General features: G+C 35.0%; 1 protein-coding gene across 1 annotated transcript; it reads right to left on the reverse strand.

Moving 5' to 3' along the window:
- On the reverse strand, positions 1 to 1,828 carry LOC127837015 (putative nuclease HARBI1). Its single transcript, XM_052363711.1, has 3 exons — positions 1,405 to 1,828; positions 1,083 to 1,267; positions 1 to 249 (listed from the first exon to the last, which is right to left on the reverse strand). The coding sequence occupies exons 1-3, from the start codon at positions 1,562 to 1,564 to the stop codon at positions 55 to 57; spliced, it is 540 nt and encodes a 179-aa protein (XP_052219671.1). The 5' UTR covers positions 1,565 to 1,828; the 3' UTR covers positions 1 to 54.
- Positions 1,829 to 13,746: the final 11,918 nt, after the last annotated feature.

The raw sequence follows: 13,746 nt of genomic DNA on the forward strand, positions 1-13,746 counted from the left end.
CTTAAGTTTGTTTGTTTGTTTTTTCCTTGTTTGCTTTCTATTCATGTGCACATTTCAGCGTGCAAAATAGTTGTTGGCGATATGGTCTCGTATGACACGACCATCCAGGTGTCCGATGTATGCCGGGGTTTCCACGTAACGCAGTTCGTCTTCAGGAAGTACTTCCGGCTCACCCCATAGTTTGGCAAGATTGTGAAGTACAGCACACGCTAAAATCACCTTGCTACATTTCTCTGGTTTCAGTCTTATCTGGATGAATGTAACATAAATAAGATTGATAATGGCGATCAACTAGAACACGTTGAAAAATTTGAAAATATGGTTTTTCAATAACACTTGATGTAATACATCATCACAGATTTTGCACATAAAGTAAATATCACTTATAAATATAGAATTAGTTTATGTGAGGCTTAGACAACGTCTCTGCGTTTAAGATATAATTTTAAATAAAAAATAAATTACACAAATAATAAGAATACGAAACTAAATAATATTAAAATACACCAAATTATAAAAACACGAACTTGAATGAATATATGGTTACGTTTAACATTTTCGTGTTAGCAGAAATGATAAGTACAAATCATTTTTATCACGCATTCACACGGAATAGCTCATGAGTCCCATAACTCATATATAATTAATGAAAACTATCGCAAGCAGGGACGCTTTTTCGAAAGATAATTGCAAATATAGAAGCTATTTTTAGTACAGAAATAATTTTCATTTTCTGAAATCTTGTGCTAAAATTTTAAACGGAAATCTTGAAGGAAATCGCACTTGCTAGGTATTCATAATTATGACCACCAGCCAAGCTCATTTGCGCCGGAATCGCGGGCCGAAATGGGATAGTTAATGGGCGAAGCGCGAACACAGCTACTACGCTAGCCGGAGTCAGTAGAATCCCGGTACAGACAGGAATAAAACAAAGAACGCTTACTTCTACAATTATTTGAGTGCGGCTCCATGGACACGGTTCCGTCGCCTTTGTACCTTTGACACGGTGTTGTCATCGTCAGTACCATTATGCGTATCGGATAAAATATGTTACCATACAGTAAATTACAGATCGCCCATACCTCAGCGTGAAGGATGTGAAAGCGTCTCTTCCAAACACCAAAGAGGCGCTCAATGCAGCATCGTGTCTTGCTGTGACTGTCATTGTACCGTTCTTGCACAGCGTTAGCAGCGTTTAGGTACGGTGTCAGCAGGAACGTGCGACACGGGTACCCACTGTCCCCAAGAAGAACACCATTTTCCAAACCTGCAAAATGGTATTAATATATTGTTGAAACAAAGCCCCAAACCGATTATCGCTTTTTTACAATACACGCTACATGCTAGAGACGACAGCAAAGTACTCTTAAAGCAATGGGCGAAATGAGGGTTTCACTCGCATACTTCCGTGATGTCGATCTAAGTATGTTCCTATCGCTGAACTTCTGAAGACATGGGCATCGTGTGCAGCTCCCGGCCACGCTGCATTGATGCTGGTGATAAGACCTTGAAATATAGCAGAAACCAACAAATTAAAATATTTTTCGGCGTAGCTGTTTAACATCACATTCGACCTTTCAGGACCTTCACAGAAAGCGAACAGAGTTTAAAAGAAATTTCCCACCAGTAGGTCCGAATGAATTAAATCAAATTTTACATTGGTCAATTTGATAGAAAGTCCCATTGAACATTGACCACACAGCACTCCGAAATAGGGGGCCGTCCATAAAGTTTGTCACAATCCAGTTGTTCGAAACCTGGGTATATTTTAACTCTGGGATAAATGTCGGATAAATTTAACCCAGGGTTAATTTTTTTGGGTAAGTGTTGTTGCATCATTTTGGTTAAATTTATCCAGCGTTTGGTCTGGATAAATTTAACCCTGGTATAAAGGTTGGTTAAAATTTATCCATGTAAACAAACAAAATGGTCGAATTTTATTTGTATCGGAATCTACGTAAGAATCGCCAACATTCTTTGTATGTGGAGTTAAATGATGATGAAATGCGGAGCCGTTATAGGTTTTCCAATGAAAATATTGATAGAATTTTTGATTTAATTGGCGAAAACATCGAAAGATCAACACAGCGTTCCAACGCACTTTCTGTCAAGAAACAGGTATTGATTACATTAAGGTACCTGACATCAGGAAACTTTATGCAGACCGTGGACGACACTTTCTGTGTAGATAAAGGTACTGTTTCCAGAGTGGTAAACTCCGTTTTCAGCCAGCTGTGCTCCCTCAACAATCGGTTCATCACATTTCCAATGACAGCTGAAGTCGTACGGAGGGAACAACATGCCTTTTACAATATGCATGGTTTTCCCTGAGTTATAGGTTGCATTGATGGCACACATCTCCGCATACTGTCTCCAGGCTCTCCTGCTGAGAGAGACTATGTTAACCGGAAAAACTTCCAAAGCATCAATGTGCAAGTGACATGTGACAGCCGAGGTTTGTATCTAGGACAATTTTTTCAACACATCTATAAATAGAATTTGAGGCCCGTCCTGAAAGGCTCTGATATATTACTTTCCCTAATATATGGAAGGGAATTTCCGCCAGTGCATGCATGATGTTAAATGACATTCTTGTTTTAACAACTGTCATGTGCATTTTGTAACATGGTAGTTGCATTTCGCCTAGTTACATTAGCTGTACAAGCACTTCATATAATTGTGTCATATTGATAAGTTTATATTTACTTCATATATATCTTAACTGCGTGTGTGTTATTGACAACTGCAGTTAACCTTTTGGACTTTGTATGAATCCTAATTCTAACGGCGTTCTTTGTTTTACTATGTGCATTTGGCTATGTTGCTACTGAATTTAACAAGCTGTTAATATCTTTGTGGATAGTTCACATTGCGAAAAGGAGAACCAGTATTCAAAAACATAATTACAGCGCAAATTGCAGCGTAAATTACTATTGCCGGGAGATCACTCTAAACATCAAAATCAAAATCTCCGGTATCAATCGTGATATATCGACTATCTCTGGAATCCTCCGTAAAAAATGCCTCATTTAAATACAATAAATATTCATTATGTCGAAATACCGTCTTCCAATAGCCTCATTTACTAAAAAGCGGTGAGCGGGTAAAAACATAGCCGTCTACAACATGCCTAATGCGGCGACACGAATTACCATTAGCAATTTAATGTTGATGTTTTTACTTTCATGACGCATATCGACTGTTTAGTTGAGAATCTCGAACATGTTTAAGAAAATGATAAGGAAACATTAGGCATTTTTGGTCGAAAAAAATAAGACGATGCCTCACCCTCTAATATCATTTTTCTGACTGCGAATTGAGGACGCAAATAAAGGGTTGAAGGCGCTTTCTTTGTGTAATAATGACACTTAATTGTTTCGTGTCATCGATCTTTAGTAATATTTGTTCCGGATAAGTTTTGTTCTCGTTCACAAACAACCTCTAATTGCGTATTCAAGTTACATGTCTGCTATTTACACTATAACTACCTACCCCCTAACTCACATATACCGATGTACTAATTTAGTAGTTTTAAAGACCTATTTGCTAATAAATAAATAACACCGGAACCACGAGGCTCGACATGACTTTGTGAAACAAATAACTTGAGACGTTGATTGTTTTGTATTACTTTGTTACTACGTTAGCCCCGTCACACCGGACTGGCGTCCTTACGGCGACCTAAGATTGTGTTTCTGGAAATTTCTGATTGTCGTAGTACGGTCGCCAATGACTTTTTCGGTAAAAAGGCTGTTTTTCGCCTTCCCGTTACACCAGCGTCCTGGTTTATGGCGTTCTGCCCATATCTTTCCCTTCACACGCAGCATTCGTATTTGTATATGCGCTTCAGTCTGGGAAAAGGTGGCTTAATGCTTGTGCGTAGAGTGTCGTCCTAGATTAGCATGTGCAGTCCGCACTGGCTAATTAGGGACGACCTTTTCCGCCTAGAATATATTTTCGATTAGAAAAAAAAACTAAATGAAATTCGATAGGTACTTTAAACGATACTTAATACACGCATTAATTACATTTGTAATGCACAATAATGTCATATATATTATTAAAGTAATAAACATAAATTCCAATAATTACTTAAGAATTGAAAAGGCAACTTGTCATTCATTATGACCCAGTGTATTAAAACTATTACCGACAGTGGTTACAACAGGCATAACAAGTATAGTCAATACTAAGCCTATACATGAGTGTCAAGCTGAATGAGTTATATGGCCAATAAAGGGATACTAAATACACATGTTAATTTCAACTATAACTGGTTTACCTTTGGTTCAGATCTATTTTGTTAGTTTAATATTTTATTGGCAGGTTTAACGCCTGTGAAATTTATGTGCGAAAATATTTTTTTAGGATGCAGTTTCAAAATCATGCTACTTGACCGCATTTAAAATATTAACGGTTTTCCAGGAAAGATTTTCGAAAAAAAAAAACGAAACTCGTTATTTGATTGTATCTATTCTTTTTTAATTTAACGCTAGGAAAATCTATCGAAACGTCCCATTTCTTACAAGCGTTAAAGTGAGCCTTATTCTGGACAAACTGGGCCGAATTCAAGTTCTTAAAGTGTCATCAGAGACTATGCTCTGAAGTGCGCATAGGCTAATCCGGCACAGCACTTTCCGCCTTTATGGTTTTTTTCCTTTAAGGTAAGTATTTTCTAAGCAAAATCCTGTAATGATTCGGCCCCTATAAGCCTGTGCGGAATGCGCCGGCTAGTCTGGGTTGACACTCTGGGACTGCACAAGCTAGTCCGGCGCAACATTTTCCGCTTTTATAGCACTGTTCCTTTAAAGGAAGCGAACATCCAGTTTAGGCGTAAAGTTTCGTCCCTGATTAACCTGTGTTGCCTGAGCCGGCTAATCTTGAATAATACTCTAGGCATATGCGCTTTTGGAAAACGGGGTTTAATGAATGTGCGTAAGGTGTCGTCCCATATTAGTCTGTGCAGTCCGCATATGCAGATGTCCATCCGTACCTTCGGTCGTTCCTTCGTTTGTCCGTGCGCCCATTTCGTCCCTTATTTAGTCCGTCCGTTTGTCCGTCCGTCAATTCGTTCGTCCGTCCGTCAATTCGTTCGTCTTGAACACTATTTAAACTTGCTTTTGGTTGTTCGTTCTGCAGTCGGACGTTTCCGCTGACCGGGTTTCTTGACTGTATTGTGCCGTGGAGTTCATAATGCCTTCGTTCATGCGTGCGTCCGTTCGTTTGTCTCTTCTTTCGTCCGTCCGTTCGTTCGTCCCTTCTTCTGTTCGTCCGTCTGTTCGCTCGTTCGTTCGTTCGTCCGTCTACAGTTTCCGCTAGCGGCTGACAGTTTGTGCATTTTACTACAGGTTATTGTACCAAACTTTTGTTTTCGGCTACTTTTTGGCTACAGTTTCCGCTAGCGGCTGAAAATTTCTCAAATTAATGGAAATAGTTCACCGTGTTTTGTTTCTGGCTACCTTTTGGCCACACGTTTAAAATGGCGCGATAGAGAAATTTGTCAGGGTATATATGTAACAACACCGTGCATAAAATGAACATTTTTATGAACACTACTGATAACTACCGAAAATTAATAGACAACTCTGGTTCCCCGTCTCTTTTATGAATTCAGTATTACTAATGCGTTTGTCTTAATGCAGTCGGCATTCGGCTTACCTTATGTGAGCAGCTGCCTTGTGCTTAGTCATTTCGCTTAGTAAAACTTACAATAAATATGCATTTTCACGCATAACTTAGTATTAAAATGATGATATTTAAGTAACAAGAAGATAGACACATGGACTTTTTAGCAGAAATGATTCATTTGTCATTTACTCGCAAGAATACATGATTTTCATACATCGAGTAAACATTAAAACGAAGTATGCAAGTAATGTAACACTTACTAATACAAAAAAGCATAAACACGCAGTTATTTTAAAACAAATAAAACAAAGCAAAATGCAATTGTCATTTAACAACATGCATGTAATCGCGGGTATTACCAAATGTAATATATCAACATGGTGTTGTCATGAAGTAAACTTCAATTGTCATTAAGCAAAATGAAATTGTAATTTAGCAGTATGCATGCACTGGCAAATATTCCCTTCCATACTAATAATGTGACATCGTTCACACAAGTATTTTAAGTGGGAAATGCTATTCGATTACACCGTTCATTTGTATAAAAGTTCCTCTTGTTGCTTTATTTAATCTGCAACACATGCTACGACGTTTAAACTGATAAATGAATAAATTTAATAAATATACACAATGAGTATCGACGCGAGTGTTTCTATACTTTTTATGGTCGATTTAGCGTTTACAAATGGCAGGTTCGAAATAATTCATTTTCTTTACACTCATGATCGCGTTCAAGGTTAATTATACACGTTTTCGTTCGCAATTTATTTACAGTATCACGACAAATGTCAAATACAATACAGAAAAAAAATAGTTGTTTGATTGATTTATAAATATATAATGGATTGAATATAACTGATTTTAAATTAACGTTTTTAAAGTATTATTTACTCTTTTTCCCAGTAATGCTGTCCAATTTATAGCTTGCGATGTTCTAATTATTGATCCTACACGGCCGAGAAACACTAGCAACGCCTCTACAAAGAGAGCTGTTGGGAATCCTGAATGCGTTCAATGTATTCTGTCTAGCGGCCGTCGATAAAGTATGTCAGGCTTTTTTGATCATATTTACCCACCCCCCTCTCCCCTGTCACAAACTGTCACAAAATCTTTGACCCCCACTCCTAAAGTACGTCACAAACTCACACGTTCGAACATACTTTTAATTAATACGTATTTCAAATTGAATCTAAAACGCAATTCACTATAAAACCGTATTCAAATTTAATTTCACTTAAAAGAACTTTCACAAGTTTATCAACAGAATGAGGTCTGGCATTTACTCGCATTTCCAACACTCATAACAACCCGCGAGCCTTTGGGCTCAGGCTTTTATGACTGTAGGGCTGTTACGGTGGGCAGTATGAATATTTATCCATGTGTTAATCTCTAGAAATAACGATATTATCATTTAGATCTTCTTTCAACACTTTGCTAACTAAAAAATTGAACAGTCCAATAAATTATTTCGTCATTTAATAATGCAATCTGCGTGGAGGTTGTGCCTATTGAATAAGCCGGCCCAGCAAAGGTGCCTATTAATCAAGAGCTGTCACCATAGCATGACATATGCCCCCTATAAACGCTTTGATAGAAGTTATGAGCATTTTTCGAAACCTAAACGCAGATTTCGAAACCTAAACGGGAACCCTAAGTTCAAGGTCAAGGTCAGAGGGGTCAGAATTTGTGTGCGTATGGAAAGGCCTTGTCCATATACACATGCATACCAAATATGAAGGTTACATCTGAAGCGACATAGAATGTATGAGCATTTTTCGAAACCTATACGCAAAGTGTGACGGACAGACAGACGGACGGACGGACAGACAGACAGACTGAAAGTGCGATCAGTATATGCCTTCCTTCGGGGTCCTAAACATCGAACAACACATTCAGGAGATAAGCACCTTGTCTTATTTTTTACATTAAACTAATTAAAATACAGACATTTTCGATTCTTAACTTGTATTTTAATTGATATTGAAACATATGTATAATAAGTTTTTTACACATTTTATATTAATTCATAAATATTTGACAAAATCCTATAACTCGCTTAAATGTATAATAATGTAGATATTCAAGACAATTGTTTTCAATTGAAATATTTCAAAATTCAAACTGGGTATACGTTTTTTTCGCCACCTATTTTTGCCGGTTTAAAATTATTTCGCCATTCCAAAAAACAAACAAGCACTTTTGTTGCAATTCTTAAGACCTAGTCTACTCTGCATGCCCTTAGTTTGCAGCAGTATTATAACGAATTTAATACAAAACAAACGTAACGTTACATCATACATATTTTTATGTATTCATTCGAATAGCACATACAACAAATATACATACGCTATATATAAGTAATCTTCGAGCATATTTATATATGAACCACCTTGTACCTTGGCTTAGTCGCTAGTCGAAGCATATAATTGATATTAATATATTCAGTACATAAATAGTAAAGAACAGTTTAATGCATGGCGACAAACACACGTCACATAATAAACAATTAAATCTCAAGTTTGATTAAAGTTGTCTTTTAAAGTGAGATTATACGTTTTTTATATACAGTATCTTAAATTGAATTATATTGATAAAAAATATGTTAAAATAACACAAAATAGGAAAGACAATTTAAACATTGAAGACAAATTCCATAAAATGCAGCAAAGACAAATTAGCGCTCCGAGCCGATTGTGACGAAGATATTTCGTACATTATTTTCCGACAATAACCGAAGCATTCGACTTTTTATTTGGATCTGTGTTAGTGTTCGTGTGTCGTATGAATAGATATCATTGCCGGAAATTATAATGGACCGTAAAACAAAATTGTGTCTTTGTGCCGTATGAACGAATCTGCACTAAAATAGAATTAAGATTAACATCGTACATGCATGATATACATGCTGGCGAATTCGACTGTACAGATATTTTTCGATTTCAAAATTGAGTATCAGGCTTATTTCGCATTTTTCGACACATGTTCTTCTTAACTTGAATTTTAATTTATATAGAAATATATGTAAAATAAGTTTTTTTTACACATTTCCTATAAATTCATAAATATTTGACAAAATCGTATAATCTCGCTTTAAAGCAATACGAGTAGTTTGAATGTTTAAATCTCCTTTAAAGCCCATATACAATCAAAGTCATTTAATATTTCGTACTATATTTCGAAAAATAAAGTTAACATATTACAAATCAATGTTCCTTATAGCAATTGCCAACATTTCAACGCTAGATGTGGTCTGGTAACATAGATTAAACAAGATACAAAATGCTCTTCTTTTTTGTGGGATAATGTATTCAACACATTTGTAGGTACCATGTTAGTGTTCGTGTTTCGTATGAATACATATGGTTGCAGGAAATTAAAATGGAATATATTGTGCCACATAAAATAAAAACGAGCATTTTGAATCTCGTTAAAAATGTGACCATACCACATCTAGCGTTGAAATTTTGGCTATTGCTATAATAAAAAAGTTACGACATTTGAAGGATAATAAGCTTCTTTTAATCCCGGATATATCTTTCATGTAACATTTTTTTTACTTTATTATATTAACAGATATGTAAATACATTCGTCTGAACCAAGAAGCAGACGTATACATGCTTGTTATAGAAAACAGTCTGCGGAAGAATGATGTAATTTCCAGGGGGTGAAAATAATTATGTTTGATTTAGTTTATAAAATATTTGTTTTATCGATCGTGTACATATACCGTTATGTCTTTATGATTTCAAAGTAGACGATTTCCAAAAGTAAGGGTGCAATTCTTCGAATGTGTTTTCAAACATGTTGACCGTAGTAACTACCCATTTTGCATACTGCACAGCGCAAAACCATACCGTTCAGGTCTCTATAACGCTCAAAATCAACGAAAATTTCGTTAAGTATTTGGTAAAATAAAGTTAACACCTTAACAATCAGTGTTCCTGATAACAAAAGCCAAAATTTCGACGCTAGATGTTGTATGATTACATAGATTTTTGTAGATACAAAATGCTCGTTTTTATTTATTTGTGGCCACAATTAATTTTCGCGAATATATATATTCATACGACACACGAACACCATTTAAATGTTCATGTGTCGTATGAATAGATATGCAAAACAATAATTAAAACGAGCATTTTGTATCTACAAACATCTATTTTACCAGACCACATCTGACGTTGAAATATCGTCAATTGCCATAAGGAACACTGATTTTTAATTAGTTAAGTTTATTTTACGAACAATTGTGCGAAATTTTCGTTGATTTTGAATAGTTATGTTACTTTAAGAAATGACACATTTTGGACACAATTTCTTTACATATCGTGCGAACTAGTGCCTTCCCATAATCAAGTTTCGCAAGAGCACTTACCAATGACCAATTACCAAGGAGACTGAAACAGCACAGGCACCGAATGAAACACACATACAAAAAACGTCAAACAAAATGAAAGTCATAGTTGCTATCAGTAAAGCAATTATAAAAGCACTTAATACTACATGAACAAATCTGTCATGGAATGAAATAATCAAACATAACGTTAAATATGTACATTTGTAGTGTTTTCAATTGAAATTTATTATTTTAATGAAATACAAGTTTTAAATAAGAATGCAAACCACAGTAATGACATTTGTTTCTCCGAGGATGAACAAAAGCTTTATTGATTTTTGTGTGGTCTTCATCACTATGACCAACACACATGTTTTCAATTCATTAAAATTTCAAATAAAAAAGTCCATTCAGTTATTAATTTTATCGTTCCGAACACATATCCGTCAGCTCTGTAAAGCCGCTCACACATTAGCTGCACAAGTATGCACATATCGCAGAGGCGTTGTCCCCGGTCGTTCCTTTTGCACGAACTGACTGAATAAATGCAAACCAGCGATCTTTGGACGCTGAGCCTGCAAAGGATGCCATCTACCAAGCCGCCCAGGAGCCTGCAGCAATTCCGGAAGAAGTGAATCCTAAAGCGTCCAAACCTACCACGCCTCCCACCACGACTATTGGCAAGCAAGTCCAATAACAGACATCCAGCCGTAAAATATCATACCTCTAGCTCCAACCGGATATATGCTCAGGAAAGCCAGCATAACTGCAATGCCTTTTTGGAGAAACATCTTTCGTTTTTTTTCTGTAAAGATTGTTTTTATTTGTGTTGTTGTTATTGTGCAATAAATTTTGTATATGTAAGCCGTAATTTAGCTTGACCGATTAATTTAAAATATGTATGCTTTCATAATAAATAATTTATTATGTGAAGCAATGATAAGACGGGCATGTAAATTTAAGAGGTGATAACTAACTTGTGCTGAAAAGTGACTTGTTCACAGTTTGTCAAAAACTTTTTTTTTTAATTTCACCGATTAAAAAAAAAGAAAAATGAACATCAATGAATAAAATAACACTTATTACAGGGATTCATACCTAAAAATACATTTTTGTTCACGAATAATCATCATTATAAATCCATAAAAGTATAAAGCGCGTTACAAATGCGCCTTGTATTGTGTGACAATACGCGGAGACGACGAACTTGAATGAAAGGTATAGTACGGTGGATAAGTAGAGACCACGTAGAAGATAAAGAAAATAAGATAATAGACGATTGGGGGGGGGGGGGGGCAAAGTAATTGTTTTCATTTTCTCATCCCAGAAAGAAAAACATGGCACGAATTAGCAATTGGGTTGAATGCCATGTATTTATTACGTCTACAAGACCAAAGAGAAACGCTACAAATCGGCTTGTTTATAGTAAGACAAAGTTACCAGTTGAATTGCTCATGCAAATGTGATAGTGAAAGAAAAAACATCTGAGCATCTTCATTGTCGCCAAAGTAACCTTCTAAGCAATGAGAAATATTCATCGGGTACAAATATTAAAAACTCTAACTTAAACTGAAACACAGCAGTCTTTGTCCAGCCATAAACGTGATAAGCTGTATAAAATTCAAATTGATATTCAATTATTCTCACTTCGTTCATATTTTTCATCTTGTTTTTAAACTTGTAATAACAATTAAGATTATTGTTTCGATTCCTATTCTTCACTAATTACATACCTGTTTTGGTCATATCCTAAATTTTTAACTGCAATATGTTAAACGCTTTCGCCATATCTCATGAACGTTACAACATGTACTTCGAAACTTATCACATACTTCTATCTCTAATTAAAACGATAAATCGTATGTCATACCGGTATCGTGTACCCTCGCAATATTTAGAAGGGCATTTGATTTAAATGTTTAACATATGCTTTAAAATAAATACACGTACGATAAATCGCATAATAAGTACTTATTCCTGAACATTTACCGAAACTTATCACATAATACTATCTCTAATTAAAACGATAAATCGTATGTCATACCGGTATCGTGTACCCTATCTTTATTTAGTCTAACGCCAGCTACACCATGTTTTAAAGGGGCCGTCCAACAGATTTTGGCATGTATTGAAGCATGTCATTAAATGCTTTATATTGATATATTTAAACATTTGATAAAAAATCGCCAGTAAAAAGAACAAGAATACAATTTAAAAAAAGGAAAAAAGTAACCCTCAACATTTGTCCATTTTTTAATGAATGACATAGCAAATAAAAGCACATGCTTTAAAATGGGTTTTACTTCTATTGTTTTTAAGAATTGAAAAGGATTAGTCGAAAGATCTGTAACGCTTTTAAGGTTCGAAGCTGTGTAAGAACTACTTGAACACCATCAAACCACACGGAAGGTGATATGTGGCAAGTTAATTATCAAAACCACAGTGACAGAGACAGGGACCCCGCTTCATTCTGTGATGTTTATGGAAAGCTATTTCAACTAACTATGCAAACATACCATTTAACATGTATTTTTGCATAAGCAAAACAAAGCGTGTGTATTGATATGTGTGTATATTTATGGGTTTTGTATCTATGTTATTACTAAAATTGATTAGATGAATATAAAATCTGATTATGTGTGTTAATAAAACAGGTGTTTCATAACAAATAACAATTTAAATCCAATGATGCTTGTTTGTGGTCTATTCCAATATCATCTCCATATGAACATCTTCGAATCCAATAATGCTTGTTTGTGGTCTATTCCAATATTATCCCCATATGAATATCTTAAGTATATCAAAATAAACACGTCATTAATAATAACATTACTTTATAACTAGCATGCACATGTAACAATAGAAATTAAAGCACCAAATACATAAAGAAGTACATTAGTATTCACAAAGAAATTGTAATCAGTCAATTAATGAATTTGCAAATCTTGCTATTCAGACATATGAATGCTCCAATTAAGTCATAACAAATGATCATCGCCAAAACGTCTTGACTTGTGGGGGTTATTATACCAACAAACATATTGAATTGCATCAATACTTCATTTACTCAAATTCAAATGAAATCTGAATAACTGAAAATAGTTTGAGATGTTTTATGAAAATACTCATTCGCCCCGGTAAGAAAGGGCGCTGCAAGATCTTGTTACCACTGCACCAAGTAATTAACATTAAATCATATAATGTTGTTCAATTTGTTGAAATGTCAAATTTTTATGTAATGTTTACTTTGATTGTTTTCTTTCCCTGCAATACTTGCACCATCTGGTAATAAAACAAACAGTCATTTAAACTTTTGAACATTTACTATACATGTTTGTATATGACAACTTTTCATTGATCAAGATATCAGTACGTCTCTTGAAGGTGCTTCCAAAAGTACTTTAATCTCCCTGAAAAGAACAAAATACAAATGAAATAAACTGTTAAACTAAAAAAACATAGCATGCGTGATGTATCAGATAGCTCAATAGGATTTAGATACAAATACGTGATTTTCCAGAAAAAAATGTTATTGATCCTAGTGTCTATTTGTTTCAAAATGCTGTATGATCTCTTTATGCTTATTTAATAACTATCGTTACAGTCAAAAATGCCTACACATTCCTGCTAACAAACACACAACTAACACTTTTTGTGGTTTTGTTGCTACAATATTTACATTGTATCTTGCACAAACAATCCTTACGATTTTGTGTATTAAACAAGTGCATTAGTTGGCAGTAACAATTCACTGAAAATTCAATATTTTGTAATAATTAAT

This window comes from Dreissena polymorpha, chromosome 7 (genome assembly GCF_020536995.1).
Source record: "Dreissena polymorpha isolate Duluth1 chromosome 7, UMN_Dpol_1.0, whole genome shotgun sequence".
Lineage (NCBI taxonomy): Eukaryota > Metazoa > Mollusca > Bivalvia > Myida > Dreissenidae > Dreissena > Dreissena polymorpha.

Coding starts and splice junctions, on each gene's coding strand:
- LOC127837015 (XM_052363711.1), bottom strand. CDS start 1,564: ATGTTAAACAGCTACGCCGAAAAATATTTTAATTTGTTGGTTTCTGCT. Junction 1,268..1,404: donor CTTAGATCGACATCACGGAA/GTATGCGAGTGA, acceptor ACCATTTTGCAG/GTTTGGAAAATGGTGTTCTT. Junction 250..1,082: donor TTCACATCCTTCACGCTGAG/GTATGGGCGATC, acceptor ACATTCATCCAG/ATAAGACTGAAACCAGAGAA.